The sequence below is a fragment of the Rattus norvegicus genome, chromosome 15 (assembly GCF_021556685.1).
Source record: "Rattus norvegicus strain SHRSP/BbbUtx chromosome 15, alternate assembly SHRSP_T2T, whole genome shotgun sequence".
Taxonomy (NCBI): Eukaryota; Metazoa; Chordata; class Mammalia; order Rodentia; family Muridae; genus Rattus; species Rattus norvegicus.
Genome location: NC_141548.1, coordinates 104,354,306 through 104,375,053, shown reverse-complemented (window position 1 = coordinate 104,375,053; position 20,748 = coordinate 104,354,306). Strand labels below are relative to the sequence as shown.

General features: G+C 48.3%; 1 protein-coding gene across 51 annotated transcripts in view; it reads left to right on the top strand.

Moving 5' to 3' along the window:
* Dock9 (dedicator of cytokinesis 9) overlaps positions 1-20,748 on the top strand; it is a 264,999-nt gene that overhangs the window by 129,493 nt on the left and 114,758 nt on the right. For all 51 annotated transcript variants that reach the window (NM_001105759.3, XM_087585062.1, XM_087585049.1 and 48 more), the window contains 5 exon segments: positions 1,192-1,261; positions 2,779-2,874; positions 3,807-3,941; positions 10,059-10,233; positions 12,115-12,182. In NM_001105759.3, coding sequence (NP_001099229.2) covers positions 1,192-1,261; positions 2,779-2,874; positions 3,807-3,941; positions 10,059-10,233; positions 12,115-12,182 — 544 coding nt within the window.

The following is a 20,748-nucleotide window of genomic DNA, read 5'->3' as shown; positions in this document are numbered from 1 at the left end:
TTGCATTCAATTTTTAGGGATGAAAAAAATGTCATGATTTCCCTAATGCATCCATTCCCCTGTCGACAGATCCCTGGGTTGATTCCAGCTCAAATTCTTGAGGATTGGAATAGTGCCGTGTGTGTGTGTGTGTGTGTGTGTGTGTGTGTGTGTGTGTGTGTGTTTTCAAAAGAATATTTTGGAAAAGAAATGTGTGAAGACTGTCTATATTAAATAAATTTTGTTTTGAGAAAATAAGTATGAGAGTGCTTTCCCAGGTCAATTCCTTTCCTCCTTGCAGCTCACGAGTCCTCAAGCATACCCAAACCGATAGTGCTCACGTGGGTTTGTCATAAAGGGAGGCAGGGTGGAGCGTCTTTGAAAACAACACATTCCAACACAGCGGTCAGCGGGAAGTGTAACTGGTGCTGGGAACAGCAAATGGTGACAGGCTGTTTTCAGTGACCACCTCCACTGAGACCTTAGCCACCCAAGGTATACTGTTCTTTGGGTCCGGTGCATTTATGAAATTCCGAGCCTTTTGTCTTCTCCTCAGCGGACCTCACTGTTTATTTTTCTATGTGTGTGGTCCAGCCACTCCTTAGAGTGTTCAGCCAACTTCCTGACTGACTCTTACACATCAGAGAGAACACTCCCTGCCAACACTGTTTCTCCACGTAGATGGGCTCCTTAGCTAACTGCCCAGTGTTCACTTGGGAACTTGAAGATAATTCCCATTGGGTCCAATTAATCTGCCTTCCCTGAGAGGGCTTGTGTAAGGTGCCCTGATGCCTAGCGCATAGCTGTTTGTATAGCTGTAGCTACTGCTGTTATAGTTGTGAGTTTCATCGTCCATCATTAACCATCACCCTCCATCCATAGTCAATTAAAACTCTGTGACCCTGTCTCCCTTTCCCTCTCATATTTTACATTAAAAAACCATCCCACCAAGTTGTTTCATTAGCGTCCACTCTGTTTTCTTACTTTTAGTAGGCCTCCTAGCCACAGCAAGCTGTGCCTTATTTCTACAGTGGGAACTTTGCCTGCAGTCCCTTGGCTCGCCCACTTGAGAAGCAATGGCGTAGACTGTGTAACTCCTTATCTCAGTGGCCACCATTGGGTTTATTCTGGGCTGGTTCCTCAGATGGATGGAGAAACAGACTCTATGGATTATGCAATTACAACGCAAGTTTTCTTTCTTCTTTTTTAAAGCAAAGTGGCCAAGTTGGATAAACTTCCAGTTCACGTCTATGAAGTCGATGAGGAGGCTGACAAAGATGAGGTGGGATTCCTGTTCGTTCCTGCCCCTCTTCTCCCTCGAGACTGACTGCACAGGCTTTGAGGGACGGGCCAAATTCGAAGCCCAAACAGGAAGTGGGATGTTTAGTAAAGCAAAGGAAAAGTTTTTTTTTTTAATGTACTTTTGGATTGACTTAAGGTCCCAGTTCTATCTCGACTGCTTAGCATCTCATGGTCTCTGACTCATGTTTTTGTTCTGGGGTCATTTGCAAAGACTTGGATCAGATCTGGCCACTGTTGAAAGATACCAAGATCTTAAATTTAGATGGTTTTTCAGCAGGATGTCATTCACTGGTAGAAGTAAACGGCTATTTCTCCAGTGACTGTGTTAGTGCAGTGTAACTTCAAGCTCCCTAACTCCTGGGGGAAAGGTGGTACTGAAAGAAGTGTGCGTATGAAGAGGGCGGGGCCTTGGGTCTCTGCATCTCTTATCCTCATGGTGTGAGGTCAGACTCTGCCCTATACTTAGTTGTCTACTGAGTACAGTGTTGCCCATTGGTGGACATTAATAGTGTTCATGTAGCGGCTTGTTTCAGAATTAATTCTCAGAAATGTGTTGCTGGGCATGGGGGCTCACAGCGCATTCCTTTAAGCCCAGCACACACTGGGCAGAGGCAGGTGGATCTCTGTGACTCTAAAGCCAGCCTGGTCTACATCGTGAGTTCTGGGCCACCCAGGGCTTCAGAGTCCTTTTTTCTTAAGGTGCTGATGATAGGGATAGGAAAACGCAGTGAAGGTGTCCATGTACAGTGCCTAGTAGCTTAGGAAATCCTGACAGGTAAATGTTTTCTCAGTAGCAACAACAAGGCTAATACTACACATCCCGAAACAGAGCAGGAGCCAGTCCTTTCTGCCGATGTCAGCTTTGTAACAAAAGACTTAGCCATTTGTAGTCAGCGTTGCCTTTGTCTGTTTATGGTCTATCAGGCTTGTCTAGCTTTTGTCACTGTGACCTGATGTTGCCATCTATATAATCCATACTCGAGAGCTGTGCAGTCGAGTTACAGAGCAAAAAAAAAACAAAAAAACAAAAAAAAAAACCAAAAAACAAAAAACCTCAAGAAGTTTTAAGTGTTGTGTTTGTTGGGCCACATTTATAGCCATTTATGTCCCAGGCTGCGGCTGGGACATGCACAGTGTACACCAAATAAAATTTTAGCTCAGTGCCCACCACCTCGAAAATTTTCAAGAATTTGCTTTTGTCCTCTAACCACGGAGGAGTATAGTTTGAAATCTTTTTTCATGAAGCCAGGCAGGGCCGTACAACTGAGTGGTTAAGTGCGATGTGTGGTCTGCGGCTCGTTAAACTCCCAAAGGAAAGGTAAAGAACTTGCCTTGGCACTCACCTGACCTTTAATAGAACAGAGGTTCTAGAAACGTACCCTCATGGACTTCTCGAGGCATTCATCGCCCAACCTGGAGCAGGTGGGATGATTTTCCGACTGGCCGCACTCGGGGAAAGGGCAGAAGCCTGATGCTTTGTCTTACTCTTCTCCCTAGGACGCTGCTTCCCTTGGGTCTCAGAAGGGTGGAATCACAAAGCACGGCTGGCTGTACAAAGGCAACATGAACAGTGCCATCAGCGTGACCATGAGGGTAAGAGCTCCTCGTCCTGCTCCTCCCTCACATGCAGCCCTCTCTCTGGGTCTTGAGAATACTGCCCGAGACAAATGGTTATGCTGATTTTCCCACAAAAGGGATATTGTCTGACTCCTAAGATGCTTTCTTGGTGACAGCCCCACCATTGCCAGAGCCCTGTTCACCTGCTTGCCCACAGCCTCCCGAGCCCTGGCATAAAGAGGCCATCACAGGGCTGAGGCGAGGGTGCCACTCGTTGGGTTCCCTTCCTTGTCTTGACTGCATAGTGCATCTTTGAAGGAGGGGCCCAGGGTTGGACCCCCTCCCAGCTCCCCATCAGGCAGCTCACAGCCGCCTGTCACTCCAGCTGCAGCAGCTTCCCACACCTCTGGCTTCCACAAGCACTGGCGCTCACGTGTGCTTACCCCACACAGACACTTAAACATAGGAAAACATTAAAATGAAAAAAGGTAGTGTAAGGAGTTGTGCAGTAGAGACCAGGATGAATCGTAAGGAGAAGAGACACAGTGAGGAAGGAAAGGTGAACACGGAGATACAAACCAAACTAGAGAAGTGCTGGCTGCCAGGATCCCGAGGTCCAAAGTCCTTCCAGGTCACTAGTGGAGGACAGCCCATGTTGTGTGAGTTGGGGGTTCTGGGGATGTGAGAACATCTCTGCCTTCCTTGGGTTTCATCCAAAGTTGGTACTGCCCTCTGTACTTCTGAATGGTTGCGTAAAATTCCTAGCTCTCTGGGTGAGAAACAATGCCCTGTGATGGGAAGGCAGGAAGACTGTTGTGGGGAGACTTCCCCCACCCAATCCAGTCACCAGTGGTGTTGGCTAGAGTCCCACTAACTTTAGAGAATGCTGGCTGGGTTGTCAATAGCACTGGTGGCTTGTCAGTTCCCACTGTCCATTTAAGAAGAGCTGTCTGTGTTTCTTTCTTTAGTCATTCAAGAGGCGGTTTTTCCACCTGATTCAGCTTGGCGATGGATCCTATAATCTAAACTTTTATAAAGATGAGAAGATCTCCAAGGAGCCGAAAGGGTCCATATTCCTGGATTCCTGCATGGGCGTGATCCAGGTGAGTAGGAAAAGGTTCTGCCAAGGTTTCTGGTCTGCTGTGGCACTGAATGAACAAGCAGAGTCAGGGAAATGCTTCCTAACGTGGCTGACACAGTACCTACCTGAAAACAAACTGTATTTCCATCATTTTGAACATGGCAGGAAACTGGGAGAAGGGAGGCTAGTGTACGAGGTTGTGTGTTTAAAACGTGGCTATGATGACAGGCACCTATAACCCCAGTCCTCAGGACAACTAGGCAGAGGGAAGTCTTAGGTTCAAGGCCAGCCTAGGCCACATAGTAAAACCCACCAAACTGAGATGTCCCCGTCCTAACGTGGAGCCTTGTTCCATCGCACAATTCACAAACGACCTGGCTCATTAGAATCCGCCCAAGTAGTTGCAGAATGAAGACCATGAATGTGTCCCTTCTGGGCCTCAGACAGAGAGGTTCTGTGACCAGTGAGCAGTCTCCCTGTCAAGTAGACAGTAGAAGGATTCAGTGTCACCAGAGAAGCCTCCCTCAAAGTGACAGTAGCTTGGAGCTTGGTTCTGTGAGGACGTCGTGTGGTTGGGGACAGGGCTCTCAGGGGTCTTTCTGTTTTAGTGTTTACATTCTTACCTTAAGTCCAATTGTATCACCATCCTCTAGTGATATGCTCATCTCATCTCACTGCAACAGAGAGAGTGCTGCAGCCCTGCACCTCTACACCCCTGTACCCCCTGCATCCCTGCATTCCTGCACCTCTATATCCCTGCATCCCTGCACCCCTACACCTCTATACCCCTGCATCCCTGCACTCCTACACTCCTGCATCCTTGCACCCCTACATCCCTGCACACCTGCACTCCTGTAGGCCTGCACACCTACACACCTGCACCCCTGCACGTCTGCACTCCTGCACCCCTACACTCCTGCATCCTTGTACCCCTACACCCTTGCACACCTGCACACCTGCACTCCTGCATGTCTGCACCCCTACATCCCTGCACGTCTACACCCCTGCATGTCTGCACCCCTACACCCCTACATCCCTGCACCCCTGCATCCTTGCACCCCTACACCCCTGCATCCCTGCACCCCTACACCTCTACACACCTGCATCCCTGCACTCCTACACTCCTGCATCCTTGCACCCCTACATCCCTGCACACCTGCACTCCTGCACGCCTGAATCCCTGCACCCCTACACTCCTGCACCCCTACACTCCTGTAGGCCTGCACACCTGCACCCCTGCATCCTTGCACCCCTACACCCCTGCATCCCTGCACCCCTACACCTCTACACACCTGCACTCCTGCACACCTGAATCCCTGCACCCCTACACTCCTGCACCCCTACACTCCTGTAGGCCTGCACACCTGCACTCCTGCATCCTTGTACCCCTACACCCTTGCACACCTGCACTCCTGCACACCTGCACTCCTGCATGTCTGCACCCCTACATCCCTGCACGTCTACACCCCTGCATGTCTGCACCCCTACACCCCTGCATCCCTGCACCCCTGCATGTCTGCACCCCTACACCCCTGCACACCTGAAGCAGTCATTTTCAGCTTCTTTGGTAACAGGTGCTTACCCCCCATTCCTTATCCATTGCTCCTGTGTTGGAAGGCAGGGCCGTCATTCTCTTCCCTCGTAGGCTGATGACTTACTTCCTCCACCCGCAGAGCTGCTCCTGGAGATCCCACTCTGCTTCCAGAACCCTGTCTTTGTGCCGCTTTATAAACAGGGTCTCATGTAGTCTAGGCTGGCCTCAAAACAAGGAGAGGGTGACCTGGACCTTTTGATCCTCCTGCTTCTGCCTCCCTTGCTGCTGTGAGAGGCAGACAACCATGCACACATGTGCACTTCTGGGGATCCAACCGCCTCAGGCACGCAGGGCGAGGACTCTGCCAACGGAGCCACATCGCCATCCCCCTAACCCCTCACTCCGCTCTCCTCTTCTGTTTGTTGTCATTGTTGTAACTTTGTTTAGTTTTTATTTTGGAGGAGACCCTTCTAGTATCTGTCTAAGAAACTCTATACAGAATGGTTAGTAGCTTTTTGAGTTACTCTATCTGCAGATAACTTTTATTCTAGTTGTACTTGGCTGGCTTATTAATTAATTAAGTTGGTTATTTTGCAATCCCAAAAAGTCTTTTGACTTTAGAAATATCAGAAGCATCACACGCAGTGTCTTCTCAGCTCCATTGTGTTAGTGTCTGCTGCAGCTCTCTCAATCTCTCTCTCTCTCTCTCTCTCTCTCTGATTTTTATGGTCATCTCTCTATAACTTAAAAAAAATTTATCAATTTGTTGTAGGACAGGATCTCAGAGGTGGTAGTGAATTCCATACTGAGCATGTGGATGTCAGAGAAGAGCTTGGTGGAACTGGTTCCACCCCTACATGGGTTCTGGAAACAAGTTCAGGTTGCCAGACTTGCGAGGCAAATGCCGTTACCTACTGAGCCGTCTCACTGGCCCCTGATCTTGTCTTTCATTTTCTGAAGTTTAGGTTCTCAAGTTGCCGTGTCTTGCTTTGTCTTTATTTATTAATTGGCAAACCTTTTTGTTAAGGTAGATATACGCATGCGGAAACTTGAAGTGACAGATGTGGGACTTGGAGAATTCCCACACTGTCTGTCTGCCCCTTGTCTTTCACCTGCATCTCATTTGAGAGGCTTCCCCATGTGTCCTGCCTTCCAGTCCTTATGAGCTTTGGCAAGATGGCAGACACCCTGCTTGGGGTTTCTGTTCTGGGGCCCAGACTGATGCCAAAGTCAGGTATTCTCCATTGACTTTTCCTCTGCTGGGGCTCATGCCATACTGACTCTACCCTCATTTGAGAGTAGTGTTTTCACCTGTTTTGTCCAGTGCTCCAACAATTGGGCTTCATCCAGGTCAGAAGCGTGCAAGGCCCAGAATGAAAGCAAGTGACAGGAGAGCCTGGAAGTGCAGTCCCCATTGGAGGAGTTAGAGAAAGGATTGAAGGAGCTGAAGGGGTTTGCAACCCCATAAGAACAAGAATGCCAACCAACCAGAGTTCCCAGGGACTGAACCACTACCCGAAGACTACACATGGACTCACCCATGGCTCCAACTGCATATGTAGCAGAGGATGGCCTTGTTGGATATTAATGGGAGGAGAAGCCCTTGGTCCTGCCAAGGCTGGAACCCCCAGTGTAGGGGAATGTGGGGGAGGGGAAGGGAGTGGTTGGAAAGGGGAACACCTTTATAGAAGATGGGGGGTGGGAGATGGGATGGGGGCTTATGGATGGGAAACCTGGTAAGGGAATAACATTTAAAGAAAAAAAAAGGAGGAAGGCTGGGGACTGGGACAGGGTGCCTGCCAGGCACATAAAGTAGAAGGATCAACTCCCCAGCTAGTGCAACCAGATAAGCACTGGCACTGCCGGCTTTTCCAAACACAGGATTTCAGTGAGATCTTAGCATCTCTAGCTATTGGAAACCTATAAGCCTCAGGGCAGGACCCAAACCACAAATGACGGACTGTATCTGAGCCTTAGGTCAAGACAGTGGCATGGCTTCACATTCCCTGAAAAAGTATCTTCAGCCAGCAGCCAATCAGCTAGTCGATTTCTTTGCCTCGGCCGTTGGATTCCTCTGCCAGCAACCCTCTTCTGCTTGAAGCTGCCGGTGTGCATAACAAAGTAAACCAACGTTTATCAAAGCATACTGACACAGTGTAAATACGAGTACCAGAGCGCTCACTAATGACAGTTCGTTGGTTTCCTGGGTCAGATCGCCAAGTCCAGTTTTATTTGTGTGAAGTTGAGAAAGCTTGAGGTCACTTTTCAGCTGAGTTTTCTGGCACCGTGAAAGCAGAGCTAGATGCACTTTTTCCGACCTCATTTTGAAGTAGGAAGTGATTCGTTTTGTTTGCGGCACAGTGCGCAGATGTTTGTAAGCTGAATAGTCCTCATCGAGCCTCTAGCCTCTTGGGTGTATTTCAGACTCTGAGGTTTGACTTCAATGCCTGTTTCTTCCTTCAGATTCTTTTTGTGTGTGTAGCTCATAGCATTTCTTGTTTTCTAAACCGCATGTGTCTCCAGAAGATTTCCCTTGTATCCTCGCCTGTTCTGAAGCTGAGCATCAAACACTGTAATTAAGGCCATCGGAGGTAGCACACACATCTGTAGTCTCCCACATCTGAAGTCCTAGCACTTGGAAGGTGGAGGCAAGAAATCCCAGAATTCTAGGTCTTCCTTGGCTACATAGGGAGTTTGAGGCCAGCCTAGCATACATGAGCCCCTGTCTCCAACAAAAAGTTGTGATTTAAGTGATTTTGGGGGGAAAAAAAACTTTGGGATATTTACTTTTTAGCTCTTTTTTTTTTTTTGTCAAGTATATTTATTGTATATGGTACTGTATTCCATAAGGGGATCTTCCTATAATAGACATCATGTGTCAATGCATGCCAAACGCTCTCACTCCCTTCCCATACCGCTGTTAGTCCCCACCCCCTTTGGATGCTACTTAGAATAGTAGCTGTGTGACTATAATAATCAAATGGAGGTGCAATAGTGAAGTAGTAGATGACTGCTGTGGATTGAAAGGGACCCCAAGAGGAGACTTTAGATGTAGACCTGAAAGATAGACTTTAGAATCGTAAACCCTAACAGTCAATCAAAACCACTAGAGTTGGTTGGACGTGCATTACAGATGAAGAAAATAGGTCTCAGACCTAACTAGAACGGAGGTCCAGTATTTCTTCTTGACCCTTAACATGTAACCCTCTGTACTCCTGTCCATTCTCAGCCTCTGACTCCTGGGACTCCTACCTTTATGGTAATGGAGACCCGAGACTACTGAGCTGGTGGCAGACGGTCTGTGAAGAGTAGCTTTAAAGCCCTGCCCTTAGAAACACTTAGCTTCAGGCTTCTACAAACGGCCTCAGAAGTGTGGGGCCTTGAGGACGGTCACCTTGTGCCTGGGCGCTACACTGAAAAGTGTCCTCACTGCGTATAACTGCCTGAGGTTTCAGTGTGTGAAGGGGCATTCTGCCCACACAGCAGTCAGTGGGAGGCCATGACGCCTCCCCGTCAGCCTGTGTGGACTGTGTTCTTCAGAGATATCTGCCTGGTGGGTGAGCCTGGGGTGTTTGTCTCCAGGACATGTTTGTCAGTGTCTGGAATTTGACCTATAGCTGTTCCACTGACACATGGTAGGAGGAGGCCCAGATGCTGCAAATAGCACAGTAGAAGACAGATGGACGGATGTGAGCATCACTGAGACCAAGTAACTTGGTCTGCAGTGTTCATCCTCCATCCCATAATGCACTTGCAAACTGTCAACCAAAGTCCACATGCGTTTTAGGATTAACAAATGGTGAAAAGGGTCCAGATAAGTAAGCTGAACGGATTGTTGATAGTAGTCAGCTGTGCGGGAGGCAGCGGTGGAGCACAACTCGATATTTTTAAAGAAGGATTTGAATACGACATTTATGTGTGAAATGTCATAGATGCGGCTATTTTTCAAATGTCAAAGATTATGGGTGTAACATTAAGCAAAGAGAATGAGCATCCTCTGTCCTTGGGGGAGCTCTAGCCACTGCAGGGGACAGATAATACTTACACATACATACACGAGAACAGCAATGAGGCCTGAAGGGTGACTCGGCGGCTAAGAGCACGGGCCTGTTTCCCAGCACACACACAAGTGGCTCTAAGCCACTGTCACTCCAGCTCCAGGGTTGTGAGGCCTGCAAGGGCACCTGCACTCACCTGCACGTACACACACGGAAATACAGTTTAGAATAATTAAGAGAGGTCTGAAGAGTAAAGAAAGAGAGAGCAGCAAATGCTCTTGCCCTCCTCTTCAGCCCCAGCACCCCCATGCTGGCTCACAATCTGTAGCTCCAGTTCTGGGGGATCTGCTGGCCTCATGAGACCTCCTGGACATACACACACGCAGACAAATTAACTACATAAACTAAAAACACATTTTTAAAATACGGGTAATTAGACAGTTGAGGAGGTTAAAAGCAGAGGAGGAGGTCTGTGAGGAGGGCTCACTGGGAAGGAGTTTGTGGTTTAATGGAGCATCAGACAGCCGATAAGATTAACCATTACCAAGTAGGGCAGAGTGTCTTGAGCTGCTTCCCAACCTGTCTCTTTTCCCGTTTTCTACCTCAGAACAACAGAGTCAGGCGCTTCGCCTTTGAGCTCAAGATGCAGGACAAAAGCAGTTACCTTCTGGCTGCGGACAGTGAGGCAGAGATGGAGGAGTGGGTCACAGTCCTCAACAAGATCCTCCAGCTCAACTTTGAGGCTGCAATGCAAGAGAAGCGAAATGGGGACCCTCATGAAGGTGGGTAGGGCCAGTCTCCCTCAGCACACACACAGGACTCTCATGAAGGTGGGTAGGGCCAGTCTCCCTCAGCACACACACTGGGCCCTCATGAAGGTGGGTAGGGCCAGTCTCCCTCAGCACACACACAGGGCCCTCATGAAGGTGGGTAGGGCCAGTCTCCCTCAGCACACACACAGGGCCCTCATGAAGGTGGGTAGGGCCAGTCTCCCTCAGCACACACAGGGCCCTCATGAAGGTGGGTAGGGCCAGTCTCCCTCAGCACACACACTGGGCCCTCATGAAGGTGGGTAGGGCCATTCTCCCTCAGCACACACAGGGCCCTCATGAAGGTGGGTAGGGCCAGTCTCCCTCAGCACACACACTGGGCCCTCATGAAGGTGGGTAGGGCCAGTCTCCCTCAGCACACACAGGGCCCTCATGAAGGTGGGTAGGGCCAGTCTCCCTCAGCACACACACTGGACTCTCATGAAGGTGGGTAGGGCCAGTCTCCCTCAGCACACACACTGGACTCTCATGAAGGTGGGTAGGGCCAGTCTCCCTCAGCACACACAGGGCCCTCATGAAGGTGGGTAGGGCCAGTCTCCCTCAGCACACACACTGGGCCCTCATGAAGGGGGTAGGGCCAGTCTCCCTCAGCACACACACTGGGCCCTCATGAAGGTGGGTAGGGCCAGTCTCCCTCAGCACACACACTGGGCCCTCATGAAGGTGGGTAGGGCCAGTCTCCCTCAGCACACACAGGGCCCTCATGAAGGTGGGTAGGGCCAGTCTCCCTCAGCACACACACTGTGTGGCCACTCCTGCTTTCCCCAGGAAGAAGAGGAACTGTAAAAGCCCATGAGAGGTGGGAAGATGTGAGCTTTTCACAGAGTCTGTCAGCAAAGGTTTTTGCCATACTAGATTTTACTGCTCTGAAGCCAGACATGGGTGTTGCACTTGGGGAGCAGAGGCAAGAGGCACAGGTTTTGAGGTAGCCCAGTCAACCATGCAGGGAGCTTCATGTCAACTGGAGCTATGTAGTGTCCCTGTCTTAGAAAAGCATTAGTACCTTGACAGCGTTTGTGTGGGAAGCATGTAACAGGAACGCCCAGGCTCATGGTAGGGAGGGCACTGTTTTGCTATGTGACCTGGGACAAACTAGTCATGTTTTCTGAGATTTTACCTGAAAATGGAAATATGAAGTAGGGACTTTGCTAAGTGGGTGGGGCGCTTGTCTGTTGTGAATGAAGCCTTAGGTTCCCAGTGCTGCATAGACCCTGTGTGGTGGCACACACCTGTGGGGGGAAGAGGGTCAGAAGGTCGTTCTTGGCTACACAGTACATTCAAGGCTTGCCTGGGCTACATGACACCCTATCTTTAAGTAAAAATAAAAGTTTTCAAGTAACAATAAATGAACAAACAAACAAACGTCATCAGCAGAAACCCTGTAGCTCCAGACGGTAGGGGATCCATCTTTACAGTGGGACAGTTAATGGCAGGACTCTTACCCTAAATTTCAGGGTAGTCAGCCCATGTTTTTGACGCATGTTCATATTGTACTTCAAGCCCATAAGAGATTCCCAGCCCTGGCTGTTCCCAAATTACCCAGAGTTTGATAAAAGCCAAATTCCCAAGTCCCGTGTCCCGCCCAAGCTTCTGACTGATTGAGAGTGGCTGAGAGGGATGCACTTAGCTGATGACAGTTCTAGTATGAGGGGAGCTGAGGGTGGGGATTTTAGCTATAAAAGGTCCTGGGCCACCACTCCCCCCACCCCCGGGTGTAGGTCAGTCTCATTCCAGCTGTTTGTAATGTTCTTTCAGACTTGATAACCACTGCATTCAGGTTCCTTTGCCTTCATTAAGAAAGTCTTAACTCAGTTGATCTCTCTTGCCATTTAGATGATGAACAAAGCAAACTGGAAGGTTCCGGTTCCGGTTTGGACAGCTACCTGCCTGAACTTGCCAAGGTAAGGCTGTCCTCCCTCCACCCTCCACTGAGTGCCGAGTGCCTCTCATCCAGTGCTCTCCCATAATGACTGCCCTGGTGCTGTGATTGCTGCTGTCAGCTTTCTGGGGTGAATGTGAGGGGGAGGGAATTAGTTCACACAAGGGACAGACACTTCAGTCTGTTCTCCAGTTAACACCCTACAAAGTATGTTGCTATTCCTTTAAATGCTGTCATTGTATTTAATATATCAGCACACATGCTGCAGAAATAGCCAAAGGACATTCTTCTGCCTGCCTAGTATTCTCTCCATTCAGGCTTCTCTTACTTAAACTACGTTCACTGGTACCTTAGTTAATGTTATTGCTGTGAAAAACACCATGACCCGAAGCAACTCGGGGAGGAAAGGGTGACCTACAACGCTCAGGTCACACTGATGTATTAGAATCGCGGCTCACGTCTGGACAGACCACACCAGGCCAATGTAGTTCCACATGGGAGAGGTTTATTATGGGGGAAGGGGCATCGTAGACAAAAGGGGGAAAGAGAAAGAAGAAGAAGGGAAGAGTCAGGAAGGGTCTGCCTTTTAGACTGTGATGTAACCACTCGAAGGTAAAGATGGGAGGTGAACCAAATGGACGCTGTGAATGTATGGCCATTGCCATGGCAACAGATCCCTGTTGCTGGGTTCGCCGCACACTCCATCACTGAGGGAAGAAATCAGGGCAGAAACTCGTGCAGCAAACTGGAAGCAGAATCTGAAGCAGAGGCCATAGAGTAACACTGCTTACTGGTTTTCTTTTCCATGGCTCGCTCAGTCTGCTTTATTATAGCACCAGGACCAGCAGCCCAGGATGGCTTTTTCTCTAGTGAGCTGGACCCTCCCTCATCAATCATCAATTCAGAAAATGAGCCACAGGCTAGCCCAGAGGTCTGTCTACAGGCTAGCCCACAGCCTGGCCAGCTGGGGCATCTTCTGACATGACCTAGCTCGTGTCAAGTGGACATAAATGAGCCAGCATACCTGGGCACTCTCTCCACCCAATAGCCCCAGTGCCCAAGAGGGGGATTGCGGTTATCTTGTCATTTTAACCAAAGAGGAGGTGCTGAGTTACAAAGCATGATCTGGATCACCTGAAACAAGGTGCAGGAGAACAACCACAGAGCTGGTGATTCGTGCATTTGTAATTCTGTGAAACCCCAGAGTCACTGAAAAGCACAAGGAAAAACAAAACAACCACATTGCCACTGCCCAGAGCCTGTGCTGCTTCTGCTCCCTCATCAGCCTCAGCGGCAGGCCCATCCTTCAGGCACCACCTTTGCTCCCTCCCATTCACCTCTGCACCGCAGCCCCAGCCCTGAGCGTCCACTGTGAGGCTTCTCACTTGCATTGTGTCTCATGGTTTTACAAATACTTCGCCCAGAAAGCGCAGGGTGTGAGTCTTGATGTTTGAAGTTGCTTTTTCTGTTTACTTTGATATGGTGTTCAGTACTATCACATTTAGCCTTCTTTTGGGGACATCTGGTCAGTCTTTCTATTGTACTGTACAAACATTTTAGCTCTTTGGATATTTCCATGTTTCTTACTCTGAACAGTGCTACGAGTATCCTTGTCCTGATGTCCTGTTTGTGTGTGTGTGTGTGTGTGTGTGTGTGTGTGTGCATGCGCGTGTGTTATGTGTGCATGTGTGTGTGGATGTGTGTGGATGTGTGTGCATGTGTGTGTTCATGTGTTGTGTGTTCATGTGTTGTGTGTGCATGTGTTGTGTGTGGATGTGTGTGCATGTGTGTGTGTTCATGTGTTGTGTGTGCATGTTTGTGTAGGCATGTGTGTGTGCCTGTGTTGTGTGTGCATGTGTTGTGTATGCATGTGTTGTGTGTGCACGTGAACATTTAGAACTGATGTCTTTGTCTTTGCTGCCCTTCATTCTCTTTGTGACCTTCCCTTTCTGTTTTGCTTTTTAATAATAAAGTGAAGTGGTGCCTGTCCACACCCACATGTTAAACACTATAATAGAAATATGCTGTGTCTATATAGGATTGCAAATAGACCAGCATTCAGAATTGACCTTTCTCTATATAAATCTTCCCGGCTGGGACTTTGGGTATTGTTTTTCCTTGGGACTTAGCTGTTTCCACAGAATCTTTTTAGCACCTGCCTATTAAAGCTAACTTTAGAGCCCTCATTGTAACCTATGCCTAGCCTGGAGGAGTTTTGGGTTCTGACTTCTGTGTTTATTTTCATACTTTTTCGTGTGTGTGTGTGTGTGTGTGTCTGTGATGTGTGTGTGTGTGTGTGTGTGTATGTGGTGTGTCTCTGTATGTATGTGGCATGTGTCTGTATATATCTGTGGTGTATGGCTGTGTGTATGTCTGTGTGTGGCTGTGTATATGTCTGTCTCTATGTGTCTGAAGCCCAGGGCCTTGCATATGGTAGACCAATACTCTGATACTGAACTGCACACCTCACTTCATCATGTTAGGAAGTCTAAGCATCGTTTAGCACCCATACACGCATGTTTCCTTGTTTCTGGATGCCCAGAGGTCCCCACAGCAACATTGAACTGCTTGACTCTTAGTTTTGAAGCAGCACATTGATGCAGTCTGGAAATCAGAAAGGAACTTTCGAGGCACCCAGTGAGCAGAGAGGTCACCTAGGAAGCAGCCCGGGTTATCTGAACCTGTGTCTGTTATTTAACACCTGCATTCTCAAGCCAGGCATGGGGGCACACAGCACTGGGGAGGAAAGTAGGAAGAATACAAGTTCAGGATCAGCCTGGCTCATCCAAAAGCCTATCTTAGCCAAAGAAAATCCAGTTTCTTAGCCAACAAGAAATCCAATTTTTCCCCTATGGAGATGCATGAGAATTTTAGTTCTGTCTTCTACTTCCTGGCCAACGTAAATTTTCAAAGGCAAATAGGGGGAAATGTGTTGTCCCCAGGGTGTTACCGTGAGGATCATTGGACCTGTGGATCTGTCAGTCACCTATGCCTTCTGCTGGCCTACTCAGAGTTGTGTATGAGGGGCCCTGCTCTAACTGGAGGCTGCATGCCTGCACCTGGCTGTGTATAGCCTCCTGCTACAGTGCTAGGGGTGTGGCTAGTCGGTACTTGTTGAGAGAGCATGGGAACTGGCTAGTGAATGGACATCCTGTTTTCAGGAGAAATGGGGCGGGAGGGGTGCAGGGAGAGAAGGGGAGTGTACTCTGGATAAAGAGGTCAGGCAAGCAGCAGGCAGGAGAGGAAGGGGTTGATGGGCGGGAGGCTACAGTGTGAAAACTGTAGAGGCTGCCTGGGACAGTGGGGCGAGGCTGAAAGTAGCTGGGGTGACTTAGTGACAGAGTCCTCTCTGGGCAGCTGGTCATTACCTAGCTCATCCTGTTCCTCTGGCTTTTGTTTTCCACTGTGACTGAGACTTGGCCAAACAGGAAATGTCTGACAGGAAGTTGTTTCACTGCAAAATAACTGAAGTTTCATCCTGGAATATTATGGACTGGGCTCATGATGTGCGTGAAGCCGACCTGGATTTTCAGGGCTGTTGGTGTGCTCCTGGAGCTGTTGCTTATTCCGGGAGTATAGGCACATCTTTACTGTTTCCATATCGGGACACGCTGTATTTACCCAAACTTTATCCTTTCCTCCTATTGTCTAGCAGGGAAACAAACTTTTTATTGCAAATATAACAAAACGCACAGCATCAGTCTATACTTATAAGCATTTATATTTAAAAAGCCTCTATGAGCCAGAGAACTGGTTTCTTCCAGAACTCAGGGTGCCCCTTGCTCTGATGGCCTTGATGTTAGGTGATGCTGGAGGGTGTGCGTTGCTTTCTCGTGTGAAGGAAGCCAACTCTCTTTATTCGTTTTCCTCCGGGGATGGGGGAAACAGTAGCTCTCAATTTGTCATCTTGTATTCTGAAAGAGAGGCGGTTCACGTGACTCCAACAGCTTCCACCCGATTTCTTTTTTATTCTTTTATCTCTAAGTCAATGAACTTTTCTCTCCAGGTAAACCTTCCATAGTTGAATACAGGACAGAGTGAGGTTCACAATTTTATGGTCTCTTTGAGGCTGGCTAAGGGCTGGGGCCGTGCTCAATAGGACTTGTGGGAACCCATGTGGTTTCCTGGACACATTTTTATAAGAGTTTTAAAGCCAAGTTTGTAACAAACACTTCCTTCCCTAAGTCCCAAACCAGAAACCCATGCCATTATTACACCGAGGGGGACTGGCTGCGGTTTGGCAGTCATTTGCATTGCTAAGCCTTCCACTTCTAGCCTGGCTTTGTGTCTTGAGGTGAAACATTTGTCCTTCTGAGTTAAACGTCACAGATGCAGTGAATCTGTGTCCTGGTTGCCTTTTAATTTAAGAAGTAAATAATCTGGGGAGGGGGCTGGAGAGATGGCTCAGTGGTAAGAGCCCCGACTGCTCTTCCAGAGGTCCTGAGTTCAATTCCCAGCAACCACATGGTGGGTCACAACCATCTGTAATGGGATCCGGTGCCCTCTTCTGGTGTGTGTGTGTACTCATATAAATAAAATAATTTTTTTTAAGTAAATAATCTGGGGGTTGGAGAGAAAGCTCAGTTGTTAAAAGCACCAGCTGCTCTTCCAGGGGACTTTATTAGATTCCTAGCGCCTACATAGTGGCTCATAACCCTCCGCGTCTCCATTTCCAGGGATCAGAGACCCTCTTCCGGCCTCCATGAGTGCATGGTTCAAAGGCACACATGCAGGCAAACCACCCATACACATAAACATTTTTAAAAGAGAGGATTTTGCCAATGGTTTTATTTCATCTTGTCTAAATGACTCAACAGTTAACACAGTATTTTTCCTGCAGTGCACCTTGGAATAAATAAACTTGCCTGTAGATTTTTTTTTCACTTTAAATCATGTTGTCGGCTCACAGAAAACCAGAGATACATTGCTGTCTTCTGGAGACATGAAAACGTCTGTGACTGGGCTTACCGTCTATTGCATGGGATGGCACGTTTTTTGTTGGTTTTGTTTTGTTGGTTTTGTTTGGCTGAATCCTTCTCTTTGCCATGTGTGCAGGTGACAGCTTCTAGGGAAGCTCTGCTCCTGTCCCCTTTCCTCACATTTCCCTCTCTGGCCAGGAAGCAGCCATGGCTGTCTGAAGGAAGCCTCCTACAGCCATACTCAGCGCTGACCGACCACAGGCTATTTTCAGAGCAGGACTGAATTCTGCCACTCTGAAATGCACTCAATTGCATAGTCTTGGGATAATTTTTTTTAACAGCTGTATTTTTGTGGGCACGTTGGCTGTGAAAGTACATATTATAAGTATCTTTGCTAAGCATTGATTAAGATTTTACTTTCGTGCTTCCTGTCAGGAAAACCGCCCATGTTGGGTAAAGAAGTTAATCTTTTATCTTCAAGACCGTCCTCTTCCTGAGAACTGCAGTGGTAACTTACTCTGATCCTCTTGCACCTCTGGGCACAGAGAGAACGTGTGTGTGCGCGTGCGAGGTCTTTCGATGCTTCCTAAAATGCTGTGATTTGCCCGTTACTTTCCCAGTTAGTTTTTCTACCACATGGGTGCCTCTGTGTCGGCAGAGCGGGCGGTCTCTTTGCAGATGGATCACACGCAGGCTGAGGATGTGGTAGTTCATTGGTGGGTAGTGTATGCGTTATTCGGTCGTGTGTCAATGAGGAATATTTAGGTGATATTCAGTTTCAGCCTCTGTAAATTGTATGGTAAACTCTGTGGCATGTAATCCGTGGACTCAGATTTCAGGAGGGTCCCAAACTGCAGTTTCCAGGCCAGAGAGTGTTGTATTTTTGATGTTTTTAGATATTGCTAGTTTCTTGGCCTTAAAGAGTGCAATTTATATTCCTGTTTCTCTGCCTTAGTCCCAAAGTTTTATCTAAAGACTATTTTAGTCCACTGCCTCTGTTTTCTGTTGCTCTTTCCATAGTTCTTGTGATTTCATGTTTATTTGCTCTTTGGGTTTCGGCTTCATGTTTAACTTATGTATTCATTTTTTCCTTTTCCTCTATTTTATTATAGTCTTCATTTTATTAAATATACTTTTCTATTTTTGACTTGTGGAATAGTTAAGAATCTGGGCTTCTAAACGAGTTAAATATGAGCTTCTACTCTATGTCGAAACTGTAAGAATCACTGGGGCCCTTGCCATAGCACCTTGTCCCTGATGAGCAGGGACAACAGAAGAACCAGCCTCTGGAGGCTGTGTAACTTCTCGGTTATTGTCTGGTACTGGGTGTTAAAGTAGAAGAGGCGTCTGTCGTGCTGGGTCTGTGCTGTTACTACAGCCCTAGATTGTGAACATTAAATGGGCACTAAGGAGAGCATCTAGCAATAGACACCGGGCATTACCAACCAAAGTCAGTTTTCGTAATCATTATTATTCCACCCCCCCCCCCCATTCTCATTTCCCAGATCTGTCTTACTTGATAGCCTTCGGCCCCATCATGCACTGGGCTTTCCCTTTGTCTGACATGTGACTCTGGTTCTTGGGAGGGGTGGGAGGAAGTTTAAGAATCCAGTTTTGCTTTTTGTCTAGCTCATGGCCCAGCAGCTGTATGAGGTAGATCGTGGCTTTGACTCCTCAGAATCTGTCTTCTTTCTTGGAAGGACATATTCCTTGGCGACAGTGGCCATGTTGGGAGGCTTTGTGTCTAATTTCGCTACAGACATATTTTCTCTTTTATGTACACGTCTTATCTGCTCTCCAGTTCTGAAGACCTCAGAGTAGTTTTGCTGTCTCTGCTAGTTTCTCATCTCCTGGCACAGTCAATTTAGAGAGCAAGCAGCTTCCAGGAGGACACCAGCCATTGTGTCCCAGATCACAGTCTTTGCCTTTGTCGGAGGACCCATCAGGATTAGCATACAGTACTGCTTGCCACTCCAGTCACCTCGGCTCCTGGAGAAGCTCCCTGACAGTTGACAGCATGTTTGTTCTTTGGGCTCAGTTGAAGAAAATTCCACCTACATGTGGTACAGTTTGTTTTGTGTGTGTTTAAAGAAAAGAAGGTAAAGGGAGAGAGGAGATGGAGTGAGACCAGGCCCTCTCAGACTCTGTATGGAGAGGGCCTGCCTCCACCACAGGGACATATTCTACCCAGAAAGCATGACCAGGAGCTGCAAAGAGTCCCGCCCAAGAGGTCACTCGTAAATGCCACCATGATAAATATAGCTGCGGCTAACCTGTGGCATCATCTTGTACATGATTTTCCTCAGAAACCAGAAGTCTAGGTAGGTAGACCAGTTGGCTCAGAGAGCCCATTATGAATGTCATTTCATCCACAAGTAGGTTAAATATAGTCATGGGCATTTGAGTCACAGCCAAGGACCCATCACAACAACTTAGTGACTGAAAAGTTAGTAAGATTCTTAATTTCTCATTGGCTTCATTCAGAGACACAATAATAGACGTCACTCGGCCATTAACAGAGAGGGCACTGTGGCTGTCACTGTCCCATGGTCTAGGGCAGAGAGGCCACATCTGTCTGTGGGGAAAGTATGGGATGATGAGGGCACATTATAGTTAGTGCTCTGTATTATCTGTGAAAACCAGGAGCACACTACAGGAGAGACCAGTAAAGAGGTTAAAGATGACTTGAGTCTTGGGACTGTAAGCCTCTTTCACACACACCCTCCAAGTCCTGCATCTCCATTTCCAACATGCCACCCTATGTCTGTGTCCTTCTGTGGCTTCTCCTCTGCCTGCCAACTCCCCTCCACTCTCTCTGAGGAATCGTATCCCAAGACTTCTGTCCTCTTTGGCGTGCTGATGTCCTCCAAGCCTGGAAATCGAGTCCTGCTACTGAGAGACTGCAGTGAGGCTGTCTACTGAGAGACTGCAGTGAGGCTGGCTACTGAGAGATTGCAGTGAGGCTGTCTACTGAGAGATTGCAGTGAGGCCTGCTACTGAGAGACTGCAGTGAGGCTGGCTACTGAGAGATTGCAGTGAGGCCTGCTACTGAGAGACTGCAGTGAGGCTGGCTACTGAGAGACTGCAGTGAGGCTGTCTACTGAGAGACTGCAGTGAGGCTGTCTACTGAGGGATTGCAGTGAAGCCTGCTACTGAGAGACTGCAGTGAGGCTGGCTACTGAGAGATTGCAGTGAGGCCTGCTACTGAGAGACTGCAGTGAGGCTGGCTACTGAGAGACTGCAGTGAGGCTGTCTACTGAGAGACTGCAGTGAGGCTGTCTACTGAGGGATTGCAGTGAAGCCTGCTACTGAGAGACTGCAGTGAGGCCTGCTACTGAGAGACTGCAAAAGGCTGTCTATTGAGAAACTGCAGTGAGGCCGGCTACTGAGAGATTGCAGTGAGGCCGGCTACTGAGAGACTGCAGTGAGGCCGGCTACTGAGAGACTGCAGTGAGGCCTGCTACTGAGAGATTGCAGTGAGGCTGTCTACTGAGAGACTGCAGTGAGGCTGTCTACTGAGAGACTGCAGTGAGGCCTGCTACTGAGAGACTGCAGTGAGGCTGGCTACTGAGAGACTGCAGTGAGGCTGGCTACTGAGAGATTGCAGTGAGGCTGTCTACTGAGAGATTGCAGTGAGGCTGTCTACTGAGAGATTGCAGTGAGGCTGGC